This window comes from Polypterus senegalus, chromosome 1 (genome assembly GCF_016835505.1).
Source record: "Polypterus senegalus isolate Bchr_013 chromosome 1, ASM1683550v1, whole genome shotgun sequence".
NCBI lineage: Eukaryota > Metazoa > Chordata > Cladistia > Polypteriformes > Polypteridae > Polypterus > Polypterus senegalus.
The window spans coordinates 317,175,617-317,202,557 of NC_053154.1; the positions used below are offsets into that span (position 1 = coordinate 317,175,617).

The 26,941-nt window shown below is 44.8% G+C and overlaps 1 protein-coding gene across 2 annotated transcripts in view; it reads right to left on the reverse strand.

The window, feature by feature from the left end:
- The window catches only part of dusp8a (dual specificity phosphatase 8a), a 386,719-nt gene that overhangs the window by 11,693 nt on the left and 348,085 nt on the right, over nucleotides 1-26,941 (reverse strand). For both annotated transcript variants that reach the window (XM_039736580.1, XM_039736588.1), the window contains one exon: nucleotides 1,378-1,544. In XM_039736580.1, coding sequence (XP_039592514.1) covers nucleotides 1,378-1,544 — 167 coding nt within the window. The remainder of the gene's footprint in view (nucleotides 1-1,377; nucleotides 1,545-26,941) is intronic.

The following is a 26,941-nucleotide window of genomic DNA, read 5'->3' on the forward strand; positions in this document are numbered from 1 at the left end:
TCCTCCGGTTTCCTCCCACAATCCAAAGACATGCAGGTTAGGTGGATTGGCGATTCTAAATTGGCCCTAGTGTGTACTTGGTGTGTGGGTGTGTTTGTGTGTGTCCTGTGGTGGGTTGGCACCCTGCCCAGGATTGGTTCCTGCCTTGTGCCCTGTGTTGGCTGGGATTGGCTCCGGCAGACCCCCGTGACCCTATTCGGATTCAGCGGGTTAGAAAATGGATGGATGGATGGAATATAAATAAAATTTATTATTATTATTATTATTACATTAAGTTTATTGGATTAACACAAAATATGCAATATGCAGCATAACAAAAATTAGACAGGTGCATAAATGTGGGCACCCCAACAGAGATATGACATCACTACTTAGCTGAGCCTCCTTTTGCTAATCTAACAGCCTCTGGACGCTGTCCTCCTATAGCCTGTGATGAGTGTCAGGATTCTAGATGGAGGTATTGCTGTCCATTCTTCATACAAAATCTCTCCAGTTCAGTTCAATTTGATGGACAGCCTGCTTCAAATCATCCCATAGATATTCGGTGATATTCAAGTCAGGAGACTGTGACGGCCATTCCAGAACATTGTACTTCTCCCTCTGCGTGAACGCCTTTGTAGATTTCGAACTGTGTTTTGGCTCATTGTCTTGTTGGAATATCCAATGGACGGTGTTTATTTCTATCGGTGCTTTGTGCTGTTCTCTGTAGTGGTGTGCTGCACTGAACTTGTGTCTCAGCCTGTCTGTGTTGGGGTTTGGGCAGCGGTACGCCCCCTGGTGGACCACACCACACAAACTATTTACTCATAAAACCCCCTGGGCATGGGGTAAACTATGGGCAAGTAGTTCATGCGTCGTCCTGATGAGGAATTTCAATAACTCAATTCATTCAAATTAATTCGCCGAATATGGTTAGTGTTAGTCGGTTAACGTATTGGTGTGATGTATAAGATGTTAACAAACACTGGTTTGGGTCTTCATAACAGTTGCACAGGTCCGAGGTGGCTGAACTGAGTGATGTTTCCCTTGATGTGACATATTTAGTATAAGACCGGTGAATCCTTCATATTTTACCAGTATGTCAATACCCCCCAAAGCCCTTCGACTGACGCCTTATAAGGGTTATGAGGGCCAAAAGAAGCCTTTGCTAAGGTCGTGCTACATAAAATGCACTTGTGCAACCCCGTAAACAAATGTGTCACCACAGCTGGCCAGCCTCCATTACTCTCATCATTAATCATTTCACGCTCAACTTCAGACCATCACGGCCGCCAACCTGACGCTTACTTCATCCTCTGACTAAATGAAGTCATTTCAGGAATTTCTTAGAATTCCTGACTCTTTCATCACGACTACATTCTTCATATTTGCACTCACCTTATTTAAAACATCTTTTTGTGATCCCAGATAGAGATGAGGCAAGATGCGTGTCGGACCGACGTTGGCGACTGGTAAGCACGGCTGGGAGAGACTCATTGGTAAGATGCTTGCCGGCTTGCCCTCACAAAGTGCAGGGAAACAAGAGGAGAAAGCAGCGAAGCCACCTGCGGAGACAGAGAGAAGGACATTCATGACGTATAAGTAAAGAAAAAGAAGCTCACTTCCATGACTTTATAAGCAGAACATTGTGATAGACGGCCGGGACACCCTGAGGATGGAAGATGGCAGCTCCCCCGGAGTGTAGTGGTGCCCCGGATTCCCGCAGGGCATTCTGCCGAATATGCCAATGTAAGACGCTAGGGGTTGCTGTTGCCCCTTTAAACCCAACAGACAGACACACTGGATACAGGTTAAAACAACAAAAAGATCCTGTTTCACCTCCGCCACAATAAACAGGCAATACAACAATAATAATCACAATAATTAAACTCAAATCTCTCCTCATGGGCTCACAGCAGTCCTTTAAATTGTCCTTGACCCCTGACTTGCTAGCACTTCCGGGTCGGAGGAAGAACTGACTTTTTCTTCAGCCTGGAAGTACTTCGGAGCTTCCATCCTTGTGACTTGTGAGTACCTCCGGGCTATGGAAATTGGATAAGGAAATGGAACCAATTGTGTCATAAATGCTGTAAGTCACCTTGGATATTGACGTCAGCCAAATAAGTCAATGTAAAATGTTCATGTTTGTATAAACTACATAATATGGGTAATGTAAGTGGATCTACACTGCACGTCCACAAGAGGGCGACACAGAGCTCCAAAAACAGTTTAGGGATAAGCAAAAGTTTTCTTTATTATCCAGAGACATGCTCACTGGCTTTCTTTAACAATCCAATAATAATAATAATAATAATAATAATAATAAGCTTTTTCCTCTTCCAGCTCCTTTTACTCCTAGATTCTCACCCCTGGATGAGGCAGACCCAGGAACACATTGCATGCTGGAAACACTTCCAGGTCACATGGAAGCTCCCCAATAGTGATGTCCATTCTTCACAGCATAAACGTGGTGCCCCCAAGGACCCCCGACAGGATTGCTGATCCGGACTACACTACCCAGAATACCCTGCGGGTGTCCATACTGGTTTCCAGCCAGGGGGAGCACTGCCAGCTACTATTTAATGCTTTAGCAGACACCCTCTATCCAAGGTGACTTGCAAAGCTCATTGTAATACATTCAAGACTGATAAGAAGGTCTAAGCAGCGCCTATTGTGCAAAGTGGTGGGGGGCAAAAGGTCCACTCATCCCTCATCCATCCATTTTTGATCATCCCGACTGGGTCAGAAACTGAGGGCCATCCAAGCCAGGTTGTGTCTCCAATCTTGGCTTTCATCCATTGTGGCCTCCCGGCAGGGCAGGTGGTCTTTTCCAATGCCAGTCCATCCATCTGTCACTTAAAATTGTTCTCACTTCCATCCAACCATTATCCAACCCACTTTATATCCTAACTACAGGGTCACGGGGGTCTGCTGGAGCCAATCCCAGCCAACACAGGGGGCAAGGCAGGAAACAAACCCCGGGCAGGGTGCCAGCCCACTGCAGTTGTTCTCACTTTTTCACTGAAATTAAAAAAAAAAAAAAAAATCTACCCCAGCTAGTCTCTATGGGTGAACCATTTCACTAAGGAGGAGCTACCACACCCACCACACGACACCTCACTAAGGTGGGCATACATTGTGACAATGCTCATCCAAGTAAAATACATGCAAACAACACGTGACATCCTGAAATCTCTGATGACCTTGCACAGTATCAGCGCCTCTCCACCTTCAGGCCAACTTAACGTAATGAATGCTGACGGGCGGCCATCTTAACAACACAAAGAACGTTGCTAATTAAGAGTGAGGGGACGCCGGCGGGCGCATGTTGCTGCCGCTCCTCCCTGTTAACAACGCTTTTGGTTAAAATTTGCATTAACGTTGCACTTTTTGCACTTCTTCATTTCTTTCTATTGAATGTTTAGTTCATGGATGCCATCGACTTGAATTGTATTGATTTTGGATCATTTTAATGGAATTTGCTGTGACTGGGTTCGCAGCCTGGGGGACAACTGAAGCTTCTTTGCACAAACGTTTATTTTACAATGATGTGGTGCTATGTTATAGGATCTAGACGCAAAAAAATAATAAAAATAAAAAATAAAATAAAAGCTTGCTTAATAAAATGATGACGTGTGTCGCAGCATCCATCCACAGTCAGTCCCCTTTAATCCAGCAGCACAATTCAACCCACCGTCCTCACTGGGAGCGGCACAGCGACTGCTGCTAAACATTTGTGCTTGGACTCACTTTTGTTGCAAATTCATTTGTTTCTGCATTAATGGAGGCAAACATGTCATTTTATCCATTTTATAACTAAAAAAACTCACCCCAACACAGTAAGGTATAATGGGAGAAGATAAGCTAAGTAAATGAGTGCCAGTAAAATGGAAAGAAAACACATACATACTTTATTCTAATTACAATCAGAACTGCAAATGAGGAATGCATGCGGACAACAGGATACATTCCAAAGACCCTCAAAGCTCCCAGGGGGAATGAGAAACACTATCCATCACGGAATAAGGACACGAGAAAAATGTGCTTTTTTTGTGTTGGTGTTTTTCCTATTTTTATCTTGAGATCGCTAGCAAATTATGTCTGGCAAACCGTTCCGTTTTACTGAAGGTCCACACTGCCAGCCCGCTATTACGGTTATTATGGGGTCCCCTGCCGAGTTTGTAGTGAAGTAACGAGAGGAAAGCAATACCCGCTTAAATCCAACAGGGATCCTGTTTCAGGGGCTGCTCGTCTCCACTCCTTCCTGCATTACCTCACCACTTCTCTTTCACAATGGCGTCATGCGAGTGGCACGTAAATGACGGACCAAAGGTGCAAGACGGAGAGAAGAGGCCCCCTCTTCTTTAGAATTCTGCCTTCTTCGTGGTGGAGGAGAAAGATGCAAACTCTAGTGAGCTGAACTTATTAACACGCTTAATACATCCAGTGAGTGCTTATTCATAAGACAAGCAGTCGGTGCAGGTAATGGACGGCAGAAATTAAAAAAAAAAACCAAAAAAAAACAAATGTAAAAGAGATATGGACTCTGACATCCAGACTAACTTACTGGCTATCCACCTTAAATAAAATGTCTGGGTGTCCGTCCAGATTGTTATGTCTCTGCCATTTCAAAAGATGGCACATCACCAACATTTCTGTAATAAAACACATTACTTTGCCATTCCAATGGATGGTGCATCACAAACATTTTGGTAATAAAATGCATTTCTTTATCATTCCAACAGACGGTGCATCACAAACATTTTTCTAATAAAATGCACTACTTTGTCATTCCAACGAATGGCGCATCATAAACATTTTTCTAATTAAATTCATTACTTTATCATTCCAACAGATGGCGCAGCATAAACATTTTTCTAATAAAATTCATTACTTTGTCATTCCAACGAATGGCGCATCATAAACATTTTTCTAATTAAATTCATTACTTTATCATTCCAACAGATGGCGCATCATAAACATTTTTCTAATACAATGCACAACTCTGTCATTCCAACGGATGGCGCACTGCCATATCTTTATGGCCATAATCATTAGGACTATAATAGTTCCACCTACACCTCTACTGCCCAGGCTGCAGGCCCATGAACCTCATGTCCTTCAGCCTCTACATCCCATCTTGGACCTTCCGCTGTTCAACTCCCAAGCCTTTAATTTCCAGACCGGCTTTCCATTTCAGCGTATTCTTCAGTTTCATTGCAACTGACTTAACAAATTATAACCTGGCAGATTTGGAACTTGGGCTGCCTAAATAAACTGACGGATGTTCCCTCTTCAGACATTTGGTTGCCTCTAAAGTCTGAACATGACACCGTCCCTCCTCACATAAGTGTTCCTATCTGGGACAACAAACAATAATCCATCACCCCGAGGAACAGCAGCAGCCGCGTTAGACATACAGAGGACAGTGAACGTCTTACTCGCACATCCAACCAACTCCGGCTTCATGAAACCGATACGAGATTCAGTCCTGGCTGTCAGAAAAAGGCGGGTACACGAAGCTGCAGAGAAGTTTTTTCTTACTTGAAGATCTCATCTCCTGTGCACCACCTTTTATTTTATTTTCCAAAATGGGATATAACGGAATGAAACACATAAACAGGACGATAATGGAGGACAATAACCACACAAGAATAGTACACAGAGACTTGTACGTGTTCTACATCTCCTGTTCATGGCTGGCCAGCCAGGATGCGTTCAACTCAACCTTTAGTGATAACCCACCTCTGATGACGTCACAAACGAAGAGTCCAGATCACTTCACGAGGATGTGGAGTATAAATTCATCTGCTTCTCTTAAGCTCGTTGGCCATTTAAGAAACAAATGCTGGTCTCACATGGCAGTTCTAGAGGTGTGCACCCTGCACCACCAGTTCTACGTATTTGTTGCTATCGGAGCACAACAGACAAGTTAGGTGACAGGCTTGGGGTCACACAGTGGGATTGGACAAGGGGGCATTAATTGGTTTCGAGTCCCGTTATTTATCCATTGTGCCGTAATGCCAGCCTAACTGCTTTAACTATCTGTCTGCTTATAAAGGTGCTGCTGGTGTTGTGCCACTTCAATGTGTGGTACATTTCTACTACTAAACCAAGCCTTCCATAACTAAAACCATTCCTTCATTTTTATTTAAATATATAAAATTTGGACGTGAGCGCTTTGCACCCTAAGAATCAAGTTACCCAAACTATTCTCTAACATTTCAGTAATTATTTACCGCTCTGATGCTGATCTTTCAGATTATAAAATAGGTCATTACGATAACCGTCGAGGAGAAGAATTCAGAATTCATTGCAGAATTACTGCCTTTTGAGGGTCCTCTAGAGTGCACGATTTGGCACAAAAACGAATCAGCGCATCCTCATCTCATAACTGGCTTGCGTTTCGACTTTGGTATTTGTCCATCCAGCCGTTTCAGCTCGAGAGTGTCGTCAAGAGACTGTGACACACAGATAGACACACATCCACTATCGAGATATCAAGGTTTATGGTATCAGGGGCACTAAAATGTCGAGATCCATCGAAAGATTGAAATTTTTTGACGAATCTAAAGCTTTTCTTCCTCCCCTATAGATGAGAGGTTATTAGGGGGGGCAAAGCAAAAATGTGTATAAAGTTTCCCAAGTCCTCATGAGAAATAGAGGCCTGAACTGAACAGCAGGCTTCTCGGTGCGAGGAACCTCATCAGAATGGGCTGATGTTAAGAGTGGTGTCCAGTAGGGGTCAGTGTTGAGGCAGCTGCTATTTTTAATATATAGAAATGATTTGGATAACAATATAAGTAACAAGCTCTTTTTATTTCACCTTATTCAATTTCTCATATTAGGAATTTGTTAGTTTTCACATACCCCTTGGGGTCAGAGCGCAGGGTCAGCCATTGTGCAGCGCCCCTGGAGCAATTGAAGTTTAAGGGCCCAGCAGAGTAGGATCTCTTTAGGGAGTGACGGGGATTCGAACTGGCAACCTTCGGGATACCAGCGCAGATCCTTAGCCTCAGAGCCACCACTCCGCAAGCTGGTGAAGTTTGCAGATGATACCAAAAAGGGTGGATTGGCAGATAATCTGGACTCCATTAAATTATCACAGAGGGACTCGGGACAGCAGATTTGCGGCAGATAAAATTTAATGTCTGTGAATGTGAAGTATGACGTGTAGGAATAAAAAATGTGAGGTTTGAATACACCATGGGAGGGTCTGAGAATCGAGAGTACGCCTTAGGAGAAGGATTTAGGAGTCGTAGTGGACTTTAAGCTATCGACTGCCAGACAGAAGCCATTTAAGGCGGCTCACAGAATGTCAGGTTATATTATATAGCGCCTTGATGTGTGCAGTACAAGAACACAGAACATGAGAAATCTGACAAGTGAGAGGAGACCATTCAGTCCATCAAGCCCATTTGTTTAGCTAATAGCTAAGCTGTCCCACCATCTCATCCAGATTCATCTTTAAATGTTGTCCAGGTTTCTGCTTCCACTCCATGTGTTGGTCGTTTGTTTTTTCATGTAAAGAAGAGCCTCCTGGCTTCAGTTTTAAATGCACTTCCCCTTCATTTCTACTGATGTTCTCAAAGTTAGGAGGTCCAAGAAGGTTCTGCTCAAGCCTTTTAACACACTGGTGAGACCTCATCTGGAGTCCTGGGTGCAGTTTGGGTCTCCAGGCTACAAAAAGGACATAGCAGCACTAGAGAAGGTCCAGAGAAGAGCGACTAGGCTGAGACCAGGGCTGCAGGGGATGAGTTAGGAGGAAAGATTCAAAGAGCTGAGCCTTTAAAGGAGATTAAGAGGAGACCTGACTGAAAATGATGAAGGGAATTAGTCCATTGGATCGAGACGGTGACTTTAAAATGAGTTCATCAAGAACACGGGGACACAGTTGGAAACTTGTTAAGGGGAAATTTCACACAAACCTTAGGAAGTTTTTCTTCACACAGACACCTGGAATAAGCGATCAAGTAGTGTGGTAGACAAGAGGACTTTAGGAACTTTCAAAACTCAACTTGATGTTATTTTGGAAAAATGAAGTGGATAGGACTGGTGAGCTTTGCTGGGCTGACTGGCCTGCTCTCGTCTAAATCTTTCTAATGTTTAACTGTTCAAACGTCTAAATCTTTCTGCCATTCGAAAGGAACGAGCTGCCTTGTTTGCATTTCAAGAAGCGTGTTACTGTACGTGACCCTCCGCCGTTCACAACTTACTGCTAAAACTGCATACTCAGCCGTATAGAAAAGCAAAAGCTTCCGCCAACGGGTTAAAAAAGTGTGTGACCTCCGTCTGAAATCGGGTAATTAAAAAACTTTGTCTCAGGGAAAAAAAAAAAATAAAAAAAAAGTCTTGGCCACATAAGACAAACTTCCAAGTACAGCAAGGCGTCACGGATATGACATCATCCCACAGAAAGCGACGACCTGCATTTAAAAAAGAATGAAAACAAAATACGCTGCCGCTGTTATTTATTCGTTTCTTTATTGATTCATTTGTTTTTTGGCAGGGACCGACTCTGTGAGAGCCATCCAAGCTGATCCCAAATGCCAATGTCCCAACTGACGCAAGTCCATCTGCACCGGCGAGGTTCGATCTGCCCTGCTGCACACTTCAGTCCCGCTCTCCTGTCCCCAGAATGCCCTTGCACGTCCATGGCAACTCGCTGCGGCATCTGTTATGTGTTATTTTTATTTCAGCATCTCGCTCTCTAGCTTAGGATTAACATCTTTTCTATCCGGGATCTGATCCGAGGCAACAACTTTAACAGTCCCACGCTTAAGCTAAAGAACTTAATTACGCATTCTGCCCACAGCAACAATTAGAGGTCATGCGCCATTTCAACAGGGTGATTTATTTAAAACTGTTTCCTCGCTAACAGTGTAGCATCACCGTTACGTGTTTTCCTGCTACTGTAACATTTCAGGAGCTCCATTCATGTTTTTTTTTATAACTAACAAACACAATGAATGCTGAAAGACACGGACATGTTACCTTTTTCGAGCGTCTTGCCTTATACCGAACTAACAGGTCACGTCATTCTGTAATGCAAGTTCAGATCCGTGGTGAGCAAATTCTGCCCACCTTTACCTACAGAAAGTCTTTAACTCCAAAGAGGCCATTCAGAGCCATACTGCAGTCCGCATTCTGAAACAGGACAGATTCTTACGTGTTGGCTCAGAACTGAAACCCATTTGAGGGTGGCGCTCGTCCCCGAGTGTGTCGTATTCACATCAGAAACAAAGCCGTCACAGCCTCACCCCACCTTCACGGGGCTAATTTCAAACTGTCCATGAACTGAACTTGCCTGCCATCCTTTGGTACAGACGAACGAAGAATGTCAGACTTCACACTGACTTTAAAATACTGCTTATGGTGTACAAAGCCTTCAATAATCTGCTCCACCGTATTATCTCGGAACGGCTGCCACCTTACAATCCTAATCATAACCATACTGTAGATCTTCAAATGAGTTCCAAGAGCTAAACTTTAAAGAAGTGGTGAGGCGGCCTTCTGCTATTCAAGTCAAGTTGGGGAGCATGCACTGGTACAGTGTGTTGCTGCACCCACCACACGATGAAACAGCTTGGCATCCCGGTTGGCAAACCTCTAGGCAGGTTCAGTCCCACCGTCTGGAAATGACCCTCTTATCTGCCGCAGCCACGTGTTATGTGGGCGACCCCTTGGCCTGGTCCAGCCACTCGGGTCCCCAACAACGAGGATCTTACAAGCCGGATCACCCTCGGGTAATCACGCCACATGGCCGTAGTGCCGTAACTCACAATGCAGGTCATGTGCCTCATTCAGGACTCCATGAGCAACACAAAGTCAAACCAACGGTACCCAAGGATTCTCCAAAGAGACACAATACTAAAGGAGTCCAGTCTTCATGTCAAGTCACTGGATAGCATCCAAGTCTCCAACCATATAGCAAGACAGGAAGCACCAGAACTCTAAAGACTTGGACCTTCGTCCTTTTGCAGATATTGGGAGCGCCACACACCCCTTTCCAGCGACCTCATGACCCCCAATGCTCTCCCAATCCATCTACTGACTTCACAGGAAGAGTCACCAGAGACGTGAATGTCACTGCTGAGGTAAGTAAACCTCTCGACGAGGTCGACACGCTGCTGATGGCATTTTAAGAACATTTAGCACTCACTCACCATGCGGCCTGTTATGGTCTTCCTTCTTGTGACGTGTACACAGAATGTCACACTGGAACTCCTTTTTAAATAACTTGAACCATACAAATGACCCCAATTTAATCCTCCATTTACAGGCAACAGTACTACTACCAAAGATGTGTCAACGTAGTACGTCAGTGTGTTTAAAGAAATGTATGCTTTAATTGGTTATTAATTTAAAAAGGCATTACAACTAAATCTTTTTAGTCAAGACTTTAAATTAGATTATTTTCACAATCTGTCTGCGGTGGGAACAATTTAGCGTAACTGTTACTTTCGTCCAAAAACCCTCATATGGTATCTATTTCTGCATCCCAGCCCTCTACACCATGATTGAAGATCTGTCTTTTAAAAGCTATTAATTGCAACAGCCAGAAGAAATGACATCACCTCTGAGCCGGCAAAAGCAACAGGCAGCGAGCGGCTTGTCCTTCAGAGCCACAGAAACTCAACCTGAACTCGAGCGCCTCGAAAACACACACTCGGCCGTAACAGTCAAAGTTCAAAGGCCACAGGCGGCCCATCCTTTCTCTTTGCCCAAAACGCTGACATCACCGCTCCGGAGGACGTGTTGTCATAACAACGGATGCATTAATCAGTGCCTGGGGAGGGATACAGCTGTTACCCGGTTAGGCCCAGCGTGGTCTCTCTGTATGCAGAGTGTCACAGCAGAAGTGACATCAGGCACTGGGGAACGGCAGGAAGCCCAGCTGAAAGGGTCTGCTGCCCTGCTAATTGTGCCCATCATGCAAGAGGCTTTTGTTCAATTACAATTTCAAACGAGGCGGTCCACTGTCATACAAATATCTTTCCTGGCCCCTGGACTGCACATGCAGGGTGAAATGGATCGTGGGAAAGACTTTTGACTCTGACCTGAATTTTAAATCACATATTAATCAGATTACTAGGACAGCATTTTTTTTTTCACTTAAGAAATATACCTAAAGTTAGAAAAGTTAAAGTTGTCATTGCAAGATGCTGAAAAATGAGTTCACGCTTTTGTTGTCAGTCAGCTAGATTACTGTAACGCACTCCTCTCAGGAACACCCAAAAAAAAGACATCAATCGATTGCAATGAGTGCTGAATGGAGCTGCTAGAATCTTAACTAGGAAACGAAAATCTGAGCACATCACCCCAGTCTTAGCGTCACTACACTGGTTACCCGTGCCATTTAGAATTGACTTTAAAATACTGCTTATGGTTTACAAAGCCTTCAATAATCTCGTTCCTTCTTATATTTCGGAATTTCTTACACCTTACACTCCAAATCGTAACCTTAGATCTCCAAATGAGTGTCTGCTTAGAATTCCAAGAGCTAAACTTAAAACAAGTGGTGAGGAGGGCGGCCTGCTGCTGTTAGGCACCTAAAATCTGGAATAGCTGACTGAGAGAAACTCAGCAGGCTGATACGGTGGAGCACTTTAAACACCTGCTGAAAACACATTACTGTAACATGGCTTTCTCACAGCTTCATCTTAGTTTAATCCTGATGCTCTGTATATTTAATTAATTATCATTATTATTCATGGTGGCTCCACACTCCGTACCAACCCCTACTTTTTCTTCTGCTCTTTTTCCGGTTATCTGTGTTGCGATCTGCACCACCACCACCTGATCAGGGCACCGTGATGTCCCTACATTGATGGATTAAAGGCCAGAAGTTCACATGACCGTCATCATCAAGTCCTCCAATGTAAACCCTGAATACCATGAGGACTGATTGAGGTCAATGATGTTAGGTAGAGTGCCTAGAGGGGGGCTAGGTGGTCTTGTGTCCTCAGAACCCCTGCAAATTTTATTTTTTTTCTCCAGCCGTCTGGAGTTTTTTTTTTTTTTGTTTTTTCTGCCCTCCTTGACCATTGACCCTACTTTTATTCCACGCTAATTAATGTTCCCTAATTTTAATCCTTATTCATTTTGTCTTTTTTCTCTTTCTTCATCATGTAAAGCACTTTGAGCTCCATTGCTTGTATGAAAATGTGCTACAGAAACAAATGCTGTTGTTTTGAGGTGCAAAAGGCTCTTGTACTTGTACTGCATTCCATCTGAAGTGGAAAGTTAAGCGTTTCCGAGTTCCTTGTCGTGATTTTCAAATGGAACGTCCCCTTCAGTCGGATTCCCAAGTCAGGAAACACATGAGTGGTCTGGAAGGAACAAGTTTGTCCAATTTTGGATCATGACGTCAATCCAAAATGGTGACGTACACTGCAAAGCTTAGTATTATATTAGCACTTCTGTCTGTGTCTCATTAAATCAGTCGCAGCTACGGAACCGTCCAACTTCTATGTTGCTATAAAATACCACAGAATGCATTGTAATCAACTGTTATTTATTCCGATTGAGCAAGCACAACAAAGGTTTTGCTGGACGCGTCCATATTGCTTTTCCGAACGTTCTACTGGAACGCAGTCGACTCGGGTGCGACGTCATTCTCACGGTAAATGGAATGCAGCATTACGGTACACAAATTCCAAGTACGATTCACTGAATGTGCCACTTCTCTTTACTACTGTAGCCTGTTTAAGCTCCTGTAATATTTATTCAAATAATAAGATCAGCTTTATTATCTCCGAGGGAAACTTGTCTATAGCAGGAATGTACGAACTTGAAACAATGGGGTGCAGCCACAAGAAATAAGCTAAGAGTCCAGAAACAAACACCTACAACTCTTACGAGTTAGGACTGTTGAATTCTAACCGTTGTCACACACGTGCGATTGGGAGGCAACTGAAAGGCCTTAAGAATAGTAAGACCACGCAAGACCAGGGGGTGGCAATCTTCTGCAGACCATCCACGAGAAATCTCGGTAGGTCCCAGTGCCAGTGATGACATCACTTCCGTTACCAGCGCTAGGAATGACGTCACTTTTGGGCTCGAAGACAACACTTCCACCGCCAGTGATAACGCCACTTCTGGTACCGGCGCTATGGATTACGTCACTTCCGGTCCAGAAGATGTCATATCCAGTTCCGGTCCCGATGACGTCACTTCCTGTCTCAGGCTTTAAAGCTGCCATCTTTTCATTTTACAATCAGTTCTGTTTTGGACTCAAACCTGTGAACCTCACAACCAAGTCAATCAAGCCATCTACAGCCAAGGCACAATATACGGGGTGGCTGCCCCAAACCTTTTGACGTCTGTGGTCTGCTTTTGTGACAGCGTACACTGGGTAATGCAGAGTTCATCAGGGCCGCTATAGCCAGTAGAATGGAAAACATTTCTAACTCCGGGAAAAATCACTTCAATCGGTAAATCTACAGAGTAATATGCAACCCGGAACATTTAACTGAGTGTCTGTTATGTCATTGCCAGTGCCAGGCCACCTATCAGAATTGGCATTTGGTCATATGAAGGTACTGTACAATTGGGCATTTGTGACAGACGGATATCAGCAAGAGTGAAAGGGAAGGTCTACAGGACGATAGTGAGATCAGCTGTGTTATATGGGCTGGAGACGGTGGCACAGGAGACAGAGCTGGAGGTGGCAGAATGAAAGATGCTAAGACTTGCATTGGGTGTGACGAGGATGGACAGGATTAGAAATGAGGACATTAGAGGGTCAGCTCTGGTAGGACGGTTGGGAGACAAAGTCAGAGAGGCGAGATTGTGCAGAGGAGAGAGGCTGGGTATATTGGGAGAAGGAAATTAAGGATGGAGCTGTAAGGTAAGAGGACATGAGGAAGGCCTAACAGAAGGTTTATGGATGTGGTGAGAAAGGACATGAAGGTGATTGGTGTAACAGAACAAGATGAGGAGGAATGAAGGATATGGAAGAAGATGATCCGCTGTGGTAACCCCTAACGCGAGCAGCCAAAAGTAGAAGAAGAAGATGGGCAGCGCAATGGCCTCATAGCTCTGGGGTCCTTGATTCAAATCCTGACCCCGTTCACATTCTCCATGGCGGATTATTTCCTCAAATCTTCCCTGTCACATCCTAAAAAGTCTAGCAGGCACAATGGGGACTCTCATCTGGCCCAGTGCGAGAGTGAATGTGCCCAGTAATGCATCAGGGCCCACCTGCCTTGTATGTATCTCTGCATGGACAGTCTTAGACCTCCAAGCCCCCCAGAAGACTGAACCAAGAAGGTCTGCTTTGGGTGGCAGTTAACTAACTGCATGTAAATCTGCAGAGCCATATGGAAGGATTTACAATAAGCAGCTTAAAGAGTATTTCTCAACCCCTGGTTTTCTGGAGGTGCGCTTAGCGATTTACAAGTGAAACGGTAATCTTAAGGTTGGCCCAATTTTGTTCTTTTCTCGTGTGATTGGCAGGCGACTTTGTGAGTTCTCATGGCTGATGCAGGACACAAATTCAAAAAGTGTAATGGATTTGCGTACGCAAGATCAGCTGGAGTTACGGGAATGAATTCTGCTGTATTGGTTTTTACAGCAAGCAAGAGATTTTGCTTTGCTTTTCGGTTACATTGTCTGATGACAACAATAAAACAGCAAAGCGCTGAAGAGATGAGGCCATAAACACAGCAAAAAATATGATGCAAGTCTTCAATAATCCAACCAAACAAGACAATTAAGGCCCAGATCTGCAAAGGACATCTGCTTGGTTTTAGTGCTGGGGTTCCCTCATACGAGGTGAGACACAAAAATAACTGGACTGGGCATTCCTGGAAAAGCGCCTGAAGGTCTGCCGGATGTGAATCATAAAATTATATCCCCTCCTACACGCCCTCTCAAACCGCCGACCGGCTCGTTTTATATCCTGTGAATAGCCCAGTCAGTATCTGCACAACAATCGCTACATGAGTTGCAGCGACAATTTCGGGTGAAAAAATCGAACAGTTAGACAAGACAATGCTCCGGCACACAATGCTTTTTCCCTGACAAAAACGCTCTTGACCTCGATCATCCTCCCTGTTCCCCCGATTTAGCTCCCTGTGATTGTTACTTGATCCCGAAAATCATAAGTGACCTGAAGGGAACACATTTTTTTTTTGAATGGATGAAGTGAAGACAGAAATGGCAAGCCTGTTGAAGAGCCTCAAGCAAGAAGACTTCCAGCACTGTTTCAATCAATGGAAGATACGTATGGAGCGGCGTAGAGATCGGGAGGGGGAGTATATAGAAGGTGACACTGTTTAGAATGCTCTAATTCAGCAATAAATATTTTATTTTTACCAATCTGGTTATTTTTGTGTCTCACCTTGTCGTGCATTTCACAGAAATCCTCAGTTCTGCTTTTCGAATAACGCTGAGAGAAGGTGTTAACTCAAGATGCAACTCTTCAACTCCCATCAAATAATTTATTCAAACAGATTGGCTGCGTTAATGACACACACACACACACCAAGTCGCCATCTGCCAGCTTCCTTAACTATGCATTATCAAAGGAGAATCCATCTCTCAAGGGCCTTTTCGGTAATGAGATTCGAGAGACTATTTTCTTGAGACCGTTCTGCAGCCCGCACTACTCTACTCTGAAACGCGGTTTCCACAGAATATTTTTTTGCCAGTCCTCAAAAAAAAAATCAGTGAACTTTCAGGTCACATCTTGTAACCAAAGTGAACAAATAACATTACAAATGAAAAATGACATCACGTAAATCTGACTGAATCGCTCAACATCTGGACTTTCAAAGGTTCCAAGCGGGTGGGAGCAGCCGAACTAAATTTAATCTGGTGAGGAAGGCAGGCTCTATTGTAGGCACGGAGCTGGACAGTTTGACATCCGTGGCAGAGCGACGGGCGCTGAGTAGACTGCTGACAATCATGGAGAATCAACTGAGCAGGATCATCTCCAGACAGAGGAGCAGCTTCAGCGACAGACTGCTGTCACCATCCTGCTCCACTGACAAACTGAGGAGATCGTTCCTCCGCCACACTATGCGACTCTTCAATTCCACTCGGGGGGTAAACGTTAACATTACACAAAGTTATTGTCTGTTATACCTGCATTGTTAACTTTAATCTTTAATTTAATATTGTTTTTATTAGTATGCTGCTGCTGGAGTAAGTGATTTCACCCCTTGGGATTAATAAAGTATCTATCTATCTATCTATCTATCTAGCATATAGTGCCTTTATATCTATCTATCAATCTATCTATCATATAGTGCCTTTCATATCTATCTATCTATCTATCTATCTATCTATCATATAGTGCCTTTATATCTATTTATCTATCTAATGTTAGTTAATCTGGTCACTTGGACCTCAAAGCAGGACCCACACCTCTGATCTGATGTTAGTAAATCTCGACGGTAAAGAAAGGAATCGGACATAATCGAGAGGCCTGGTAGTTATGGATTCTCACTTCAGGCACCGGATGGATGAGCTATGATGTGCATCAGGAGGTATCCAACTCTGATCCTAGAGGGCCGCAATGGCTGCAGGCTGTCATTCTAACCATTTTGTTAATACCTGACCAGATTCTGCTGCTAATTATCTTCCTTTGTCTTATTTGTGATTGACTTGAGGTTTAAGACGCAGACCACTTAATTGTTTCTTTTTTTCTTTAATTAGCAGTCAAGCAATAATGAAACACAAAGCGAGCCAACGCATGACTGGCCAACACGGGTCCAGATCCGAAAATAATGAAGGGCGAAGGTCGCCGTAAAGTCGATCTGTTCAGGTCCATAAAACATTTTGACGGGGGTCTTAGGGTGTACTCACACTGGTCCCATTTGTTCCGTTTCATGCCCGAGCGCGATTGTCCTCTGCCCTTTAACGTTCTGGGCCCGGTCTCACTTTCGTCATCACTATGCAACTTTTTTGGAAAGCCAAAACAAGATTTGAACACTGAGTGACAACATGCACGGTGTCACACATGTCTGCTAGGGAGTCGACCAAAGGGACCAGGAAACGACAATTCCACGCCAGGCCAGGGGGCGGTGGGGTGCACTAAACCTCTGTCTTTTCTCTGTCACGAGAAATCCTTCCTGTGCCGGCCCTGATGACATCACTTCCTGTGAGCCAGCTATAAAAACCCCTCATCCTCCATACTTAAACAGTTCTGTTTTGGACTCAAACCTGTACACATTGTACTTTACTTTAAAGCCTTTTGCCGCCAGGGAAACTGTACAGGTGGCGGCCCCAAACCTTTGTCGTGTGTCCGGCTGTTTCTTTCACAACGGCAAAACGATTTTCCTTATTTTGCGGTTGTGTAGGGCAGTGAGTGTGCAGCGCAGCGTTTTGCTGTTAATTGTGCTGCACGCATGAGAAGATTTTTACGGTGACCAATAATGTTACGGGAGGAATCTGCCGCTTTTCTTGCCAACTACAATTCCCGTTCATCTGTAAGTTGAGATTTAAAACCTTGATGGTATCAAATGAAATGAGAATTGCACTACTTGACTTGTCGCATCGGTGACATCATGTCTGTTGTCCGTGCTCGGCCATGTTTAGGGATCACACTGTTCCTGAATCCTACTGAACTCTTCCAAGCGGGCCAGGATAACGGATGTGGTTGACCCAACATGGAGTGACCGCACTAGTCAAACGAACGAGACTTGGGGTGCGGGGGTTTGGGTTACATGCAGACAAGCGAACTCGGGCACGGAACGAATTGCTAGCATGAGCAGACGACCCCTTAGGAAAAAAGAAAGAAAATCAGCGGCCTGTGGAAATGTCTTCTGTGGCAGAACGAGAGCACCAGCAGACCATGGAGGTAAATTAACAACAAGAAACTGGCTGAACGGAAATAGGCTGGCGCTAGCCGGTCATCTGTTGGCTCACCTCACATCCTATTTTTGTTTGGCTGCCATTTAACTCTTTCAGGGCGGATGTCGGCTTCTGTCGAAAGAAGGGGTTGACGGCGGTAATGAACTGTAAACGGTGCCACCGTTATGTTTTAGTTGGACTCCCTTTGCTAGGAGAAAAGTTAGCTTCGTTGGTCTGACCGAAATTCCCGTGCGAGGAACAAACAGCAGCGAAAATGCCATCGCCATCTGGCGAGAGATCAAAGTGAATGGGTAAAGCAAAATACTCCGTGGACGACGTTTTGCACATTAGACTCCAATTTTGTGACTGAAAACAAATGTGAGTTACCTGCCTGAGATGATCGGTCCCCAGCTGCCTGTGTACCTACGGTAACAATGACAAGAGGTACAAAGCAGACTGCCAAGCACCGCGACCGTCGACCGCCATGCGAAGGCAGCCAGCAACGCACTCCTGACAAACTGGTGGCCACAGCACGCAGCAACCGACATGTTAAGTTGATGTCTGTGTGAAACCCTAGCTTGGTGTGCTGTTTTCGAAACAAAATATTCAGCCCTCAAAATCAGAGGACGGAGTCTTTAAAAACACAGCAACTAAAACGAAGGGAATATGGAAGTCAATTAAAGACAGAAATTGGTTCCCGGTGAAGAAAGTGGCAGGAAGGTAAACCAGCAGCTGGTGCTGCCCTCCAGGATCGGAGTTGGACACCCCTGCTCTACAATAAATGACTTTATGATATTTTCCACCATCCTGGTCTTTGAAGATTTTCTCAGACTTCTGCTGATCCACAAGTCCAAAAAACGTAGAGAGCCGCTGCTCTGAACGGCCCCATTATCCGTCCATCCATCATCCAATCCATTATATCCTAACTGCAGGGTCACGGGGGTCTGGTGGAGCCAATCCCAGCCAACACGGGGTGCAAGGCAGGAAACAAACCCCCGGCTGGGCGCAGCGAGCCCATTATCTCTGTGGTTTTTACTCTAATGGGCATAAAAGGAACTATAAAATCTGGGATGAACCTTTGTGTATTAGCCAGGCTGAACGTCACTTTAGAAAACGCATGGCAGCAGACACGAAGGCCCTGGCACGGCACTCCAACCAACCCCATATGTCTTGTGTTTTTGCACAGAGGGTCTCAATAATCATCATCAGGCCGATTACCAGTCCATCTCACATCCCAGGGCCGAAATGGAGATATTCAAGACGGGACGCCTCCTCAGTGAGACTGCACTGAGCTTCACGACGGCAAACAACACATCTGCAGGGCACAATATATCCACCCATTTTCCAACCCGCTGAATCCGAATACAGGGTCCCGGGGGTCTGCTGGAGCCAATCCCAGCCAACACAGGGCACAAGGCAGGAACCAATCCTGGGCAGGGTGCCAACCCACTGCAGGACACACACAAACACACCCACACACCAAGCACACACTAGGGCCTATGTAGAATCGCCAATCCACCTAACTTGCATGTCTTTGGATTGTGGGAGGAAACCCACGCAGACACGGGGAGAACATGCAAACTCCACGCAGGGAGGACCCGGGAAGCGAACCCGGGTCACCTAACTGCGAGGCAGCAGCACTACCACTGCGCCACCGTGCCGCCCACGGGCACAATATAATGCAATACAATTCATTTTTGTATAGGCCAAAAACACACAAGGAGTGCCGCAATGGGCTTTAACAGGCCCTCAGTTTGACAATAAACCCCCCCGACCGACCCCGCACCCCGACCTTGACTCTCTTAGAAGACAAGGAAAAACTCCTTGGGAAAGGCGTTTCAAAGAGAGACCCCTTTCCAGGTAGTCTGGGTGTGCAGTGGGTGTCAAATCAATGGGGGTAAGTAAATACAACACAATAATACACAGAACACGATGCCACCTTAAAGCCTGTTAATGTGGGCAGGCAGAGCGGCTCTCCATTCCGAATCTATTTGGTTGTTACACCTGCGTGTACCTGAGGGGTACGCAGCAAACAGGATGTGATGTTCTGAAGACAATCCACGAAAACTCACCACTCACAGCCAGTAAAATAAAATACCAGGAAAGGAGTCAAAAAGTGACAAAGTGACTAATCGGTTCCCAGCACATGCGGACAATGTCCTCAGAAACACTGCGCCTGCACTGCTAGGCATGGCAGAATGACAGCGATAAAAAGTCCCGAGAGTTTAATAACGCATTTCTAATTAGGAAAGTGGCTGGGATGAAAAGCTGCAACCACTGTAGCCCTCCAGGGTTAGGGGGTTACAAAAGTTACAGAACTGCTGTAGGAGGAGAGCGGGCATCCCAGCTGAATGGTTTCTTACCCGCACGGGAGGCCAGAGTGGGCCAGCTGGACGGAAAATACAACTTTGTGCCCGGCCGGCACGATATAATGGGACAGAGCAGTGAAGGCCAAGAGGTGAGAGCTGCTCCAACCCCAATATGCCAATGGCCGGTGGTCCTCGTATGGCAGCCCCGTTGGGACAGCCGCAGAGGTGCTTGGGAGTTGGAGTCTGAAAGTGCAGCCCGATTGAGGGCGTGGTGCTGGTGGATGAGGACCCCCCTACTTTCTTTATGGCCCAGAAGTGCCTTCAGCAGCTTAAAAGGAAGCCCACTGCCTCCCGACTCTCAACGGGAGGATGAGGAGGAAGACCCGTTTATTATTGCGATTATGCCAACTGCTTTTGGGAAGGCCGATTGTTGAATTCCTGCTGCGGTTTCATAAATGCCATTTATTTAAACCTATGAGTGTATCAGGTGTTACTGCATCTGTGGATAGGGGTTTAGGGACCCCCCTCCTCCCCCCACACTTATTTGTACAATACAATGCCATTTATTTTTGTATAGCCCAGAATCACAGAAGGAGGGCCGCAATGGGCTTTAACAGACCCTGCCTCTTGACAGCCCCCCAGCCTTGACTCTCTAAGAAGACAAAGAAAAACTCCCAAAAAAAACCCAGTAGGGAAAAAAATCGAAGAAACCTTAGGAAAGGCAGCTCAAGGAGAGACCCCTTTCCAGGTAGGTTGGGTGTGCAGTGGGCTTTAAAAAGAAAAGGGGGTCAATAAAATATAATACAATACACAGAACAGAACAAATCCTCAATAGAGTATACAAATAAAAATTTGTAGTAAAGCTCTTTAATCTATTGTCACACATATGCGTCTGACGATCTCCTCATTCGAGGAATGTAATAACCTGCCAGGACAAGAGGGGGCGCTGTCGCTAACATGCATTTCTCCTTCTTTCCCCCCCGGTGACCGCCCAGTGAGGGCATTTAGCCCCGCCCCTTGTGGTCCACACAAGATAACGAAGCCCAGGTGGCTGGAAGGAGGCATCTTTTAGTACAGGGCAGACCACCGGTCGGAGCTCCCTGAAAAGACCCCGATAGTGATGGCTGAAGAGCCCACTATTTTCCTACGGCTGCGTTTGAAGCCATAAAAGCATTTATTTTATTTTGGACTGTAGAATTAAAACGGGCCGACCCGACTGGTGTCTTTTCGTCTTTGTCCTGTCACTACCCATCAATGATCCAGTCAAGGGCTACGGGACACCAACAGCTACTGTTACAAACTTTCAGATTATAAATAAATAAACCAAAAAGCGCAGGCGAGCTCAATCACAGCCAACACAATACTGGAACTGGACTGAGATTTGACACCGCACTTGAAACACTCTTAAATAACATCTTGATTTAAATGTAATCACTTGTGTTCTGTCCTGGGCTTTCTTGCTCTTATGCCCTAAGAAGCTAAAATGGTCTCCTGCTCCCTGTGCTTATTTGTTAAAGAATAAAAAATGAAAAGAAAGAAAGAAAGAAACGGATGGATACGCTTCTACCACAAGGCCAGCAGCGGCCCTTTAAGACAGAAAAGGGACTGACAGCACAACTCAGGCGCAGGAAAGCCGAAAGGGCTGGGCAGTGGACGATGAAGTCATCGAATATTATTACTTCTCCAGGGTGTGAGCACCAGAAACCTAAATAATCCCGGAAGTCAGACTCCACCTTTCAGCTTCATGTATTGCTGGGGGGGAAGTTGGGGGGGTTATCAGAAAGCGGAAAAGAAACAAAAAAAAACCCAAAAATCACACAGTTACAGATGACACAGTGGGGAGAAATGCACTGATGTCATGACACGGGACAACTGCCTCCGGGGGTCACAGAATGAGCTGCTCTACAGCATACATGTGCTTCTAGGGTTCGGTAACAGGGCTTACACGTTTAACTGTCCTCGAAGTGGCCATCGTCCATTAGTTTATACAACATTGACAGTAAGACAGATCTGCGCTGAATGAGATGGAGGATATACGCCTGCTGAACTTATTTAAAAACTTATTTAAAAATCTGGGAAACTATTCTGAGTAGGGGCCGGTCTGACCCTAAATTTGGGAAAAAAAAAAAAAAATAATAACAAACATGAAGGTTCTCAGGCCTAGCGATCTGACCACACATGTCCTTGTGTAGCAAGAGGCCGAGTCATCGACAACTAGCAGTCCAGGGCAACAATGGGCAACGGGCAACAATGGGCAACGTGACACCGCAGTGTGATGTGACTGCTAAGTCGCAGGTCCTCCTGCTTTTTAGTCATTCTGGTGTGTGTGTGTGAGTGTGTGTGTGAGTGAGTGTGAGTGAGTGTGTGTGTGTGAGTGTGTGTGTGTGTAAGTGTGAGGGTGTGTGCGTGTGAGTGTGCGTGAGTGTGTGAATGTGAGTGAGAGTGTGTGAAAGAGTGTATGTGAGTGTGTGGGTGTGTGTGAGGATGTGAGTGTGAGGATGTGAGTGTGTGTGAGTGTGAGGATGTGTGTGTGTGTGTGTGTGTGTGAGAGTGTGTGTGTGTGTGTGTGTGTGTTTTTAAAGAGCTTCTGTAAAAAGCCAAACTTCCCCCAGGGGACAAATAAAGTAAGCAAAGTAAGAAAGTTAGTTAGTTTGCTTGTTCCTTCCTTTGTTTGTTCCTTCATTCGTTCATTCCATCATTTGTTCCTTCATTTTTTCTTTCATTCAATTGTTCCTTCCCTCATTTGTTTCTTTGTTTCTTCATTCATTCCTTTGTTCGATGGTTCTTTCCTGTGTTCACTTCTTTGTTCGTTCCTTTGTTTGTTTGTTTCTTCTTTCATGTGTTCTTTTGGTTGATGGTCCCTTCCTTTGTTTGTTCCTTTGTTTCTTCTTTCCTTCTTGTTTCCTTGTTCCTTCCTTCATTTGTTCTTTTGTTTGATGGTTCCTTCCTTTTTTCTTTGTTCATGTCCTTTTTTGCGTCTTCATTTGCTTGTTCCTTTGTTTCTTCTTTCATTTATTCATCCCTTTATTCATTCCTGTTTGTTCCCTAATTTCCTTGTTTGTACATCCGAGTTTGTTTTTTCTTTCATTCGTTCCTTCATCTGATAGTTCCTTCCTTCATTTCTTTGCTTGTTTCTTCATTTGTTCCTTCGTTTGGCCATTCCTTCCTTTGTTTCTTTGTTCATGCCCTTGTTTGCTTGTTTGTGCCTTCATTCGCTTGTTCCTTTTTTTGTTTCTTTCTTCATTTGTTCATCCCTTCATTCATTTGTTTATTTGTTCCTTCATTTGTTCATTTGATGGTTCCTTCCTTCGTTTGTTTTTTCTTTGTTCTTTCATTTCTTCATTTGTTTGTTCCTTTGTTCATTTATTTTGTGTGTTTGTTTGAACGAGGGAACAAGCTATCTATCCATCCTTCTGAAATTCTATCTAAGAAGCCAGCAACAATCAAGTTTACGATTCACGGTGCCACATAATTCAAACAAGACGTCCAAATCACAGTGCGTGCCCACTTTGTGGTTTTTCTAGTTGCCTTTATCTAAGCTGTCACAGGCGTGCATTCCAAGTGACGGACTGGCGCTCCGTCCAGGGTGGCTTCCTGCCTTGAGGCCAGCGCTGTTAGCCGTAATGCAACCCTGAAACACATCAGGCAGGCCGGAGAGTGCAGTGCACACAGAGGAGCTCGACAGCTTTGTGACGGCCCTTCCACACAGTGCCAGCTGCTAAAGCGAACACAAGGACGACGGGCAAACACATCACTGCACAAAAGGACGCTCAACAACAATCCCCTCACATCATTAAACGTTCAAATGATCACCCGACGAGGTTTACTGCCTCACGATGCCACCACACCAATTTAGCTTTAAGATCGATAATCCAACTCGCCCAAACCTGTGCACAGATCATGCCAAGCTGCTGTGCCACTTCATCACAACACCTGTGTAGACTAACACGGGCATATTTGACAGTGCAGGTTCAGGCAGAGCAGGGCTCGGTGGTTGTCCGCGGACGCTATGAGATTGGAGGTGGGGACACTGGCCGGATGGAATGGGCGTCTACACCTGCTGGTCGACGTCTCTCCGGGGTGCGAGGTCCAAAGTGGTGTTCGTTTTAAAGGAAGGCACCAGGGGCTTGTGAGATTTTAAATGAGCTGCCTGCACTGCGCTCTTTTAACCTCGTTTTATTGGATTTATGTATCGGATTTTTAACCTCCACCGGACACCTTCTTTTTATGGATTATTTATTTACTTTCTGAACACTTGTTTTTGTTGAGTTGTTTTTAATAAAAGCACCGTTTGCCTTTTCACCGTCCCCTTGCTTCAGGTGTGTGTTTTGGTCTCAACTGCCACGCTCAACTGGTTATGTTATTGATGGCACCGGGTTCAAGAGGCTCCCAAAAATGAAGAGGAAGCATGGAGCCGACCCGCACCATCACAACAACAGACATACATACATACATACATACATATACATATATATATATATATATATATATATATACATACATACATACACACAACATACATAATACTTTTGGCTATACTGTATATATATATACACACATATAAATATCTAAAATTCTTTTCGCGTTTGAAAGAGAAATTACGTATGACCACAGAACATATTATACACTACGTGCGTATGACCACAAACAGCGTAAATAGCGCTTACATATCCCGCTCATCCCTGGGGACACGCCATTTGACTTCAAAAGGCTACAATTTCTGGTCCGCCTTGCATTTGCAGTTACAATAAATGGAGCACAAGGCCAAATCACTTAAAGTTGTAGGAATCAATTTAGAAAATCCATACTTCTTCCACGGTCAGTTATATGTAGCGTGTTCACGGGCAGGTACACCAAAAAAAATGTATACATTTATACACCTAATGGGCAAACAAAAAAAAAATGTAGTTTACCCGAAAGCACCGCAGTACTACTCAATGTATCTTTACTTCTTAAATGTTAATGTAAATGTTATACGCTTCTTATATGTCATTCAAATTCTCTCATCGAAATGCTTTACTGTTTAATAATTTATATTTATACACAATGTGCTTCTTATATATTACTTCATATTCTCATATGATAATGATGCTAATAATGTTGTTTATATTGATTTATTTGTTGAAAAATAAAATTGGTAATTAACAAACTTATTTTATAAATACTGCATTTTATTTTTTTCCCTTGCACTCAGTGAGCGAAGCCACTGGGTAATCAGCTAGTATACATATACACATATATAGTCAGAGATGGCTGGGGTGGCGACCCGGATGGGATGCCCAGGAGGACCGGAGGAGGGCTTGCGCATTCCCCAGACCATGTGGGGGCGACCGCCCTGGTTGCTTTGGGGAGATTGAAAGCTCAACCTTGTAGGTGCCCGTGGTCACCGCCAGGGGGTGCCCCAATGCCTAGAGAGCCCTGGACCTCAGCACTTCTGCCACACCCGGAAGAGGATCGGGGACACCCAGAGTGCTTCCGGGTACAGCGCCGGTGCTTCCGCCACACAGGGGAGTGTCGGGGGAGCCTTATCAGGAAGCACCTGGAGCTCGTCTGGGTGTGGTTAAAAGGGACCGCCTCCCTCCATTTGATGGCTGGAGTCGGGTGGAAGAGGACAGAGCTCGGAGGAGAGGAGTGGAGGCGGACCTGAGAGAAGAGAAAGGCAGTGTGAAGGCCTGGACGTAAAGGGGTGATTGGTGCTGCGGTGCTGGGTTCGTTCTCACCTTTGTAAATATTATAGTGTAAATAAACGTGTGAGGTGTAAAAACATCATGTCTACCTGTCTGTGCCTGGGCCGTACCCCACAATATATATATATTGTGGCAGACGGCTGGGGGTGGGCTTGCGCCTCCTCCAGACCACTAGGGGGCGACCGCCCTGGTTGCACTGGGGACCACGAGTGCAAAGCTTGGAAGCTCAACCCTGTAGGGGCCCGTGGTCACCAGAAAGTGCCGGGCGGGAAGAGTAGCAGGGACACCCAGAGTGCTTCCGGGGATACAGCCGGTACTTCTGCCACACTGGGGCACATCCGGGGGAACATATAAGGGGCTGCCTCCCTTCATTCAGGGCTGGAGTCGGGAGGAAGAGGACGAGGTCTGGATGGAAAGAGAAGGAGGCGGCCTGAAGGAAAGGCATTGTGTGTTGGCCTGGACTGTTGTGGTGATTGGTGCTGCGGCACTGGGTTTGTGCACTTTACTAATTATAAATAAACGTGTGATGGACTTAAAATGATGTCCGTCTGTCTGTGTCCAGGCCACGTTCCACAATATATATATATATATATATATATATATAGATATATATACTAGGGGAGCAAGTCCACCTGGCACCTTCAGCACCCAACCCCCAGTTCTGGCCAGAATATTAGTAAAATCTGTAAATGTATAAAAGAAATATTATTTATTGGAGTCAAAATCACGAAATTCTATAAATATGTAAAAGAAAAATGAAGTATTATTTAATGGAGTAAAAATCATGAAATGAGAATAAAATATTTATTCTCTTGCCGATTGGAGTATTCCTGTTAAACTGAGGTCCACTGTGCTCGATGTACGACTTTCTTGATATTTTAGTTTAAATTTAAAAATGGAATAAGAATCTGAAAATCTAACAACATCACATTAAAGTTCAATAAACTCTGAAAAGAATGTATATGTATATATATATAGTGTACAGTGTGAAATTATGGCTTGACAACACCACTTAAATAATGCCAGTCACACACACACACATGCTAGAGGCTTATTTAATGCGTGCTCTCCTACATTCATAGGTGTATCCCTCCTATCAGATCCCCCAATAACAGGGTCACCAGTCCATCGTAAAGACCGCAATCTGACTTTGCTATAACTCAG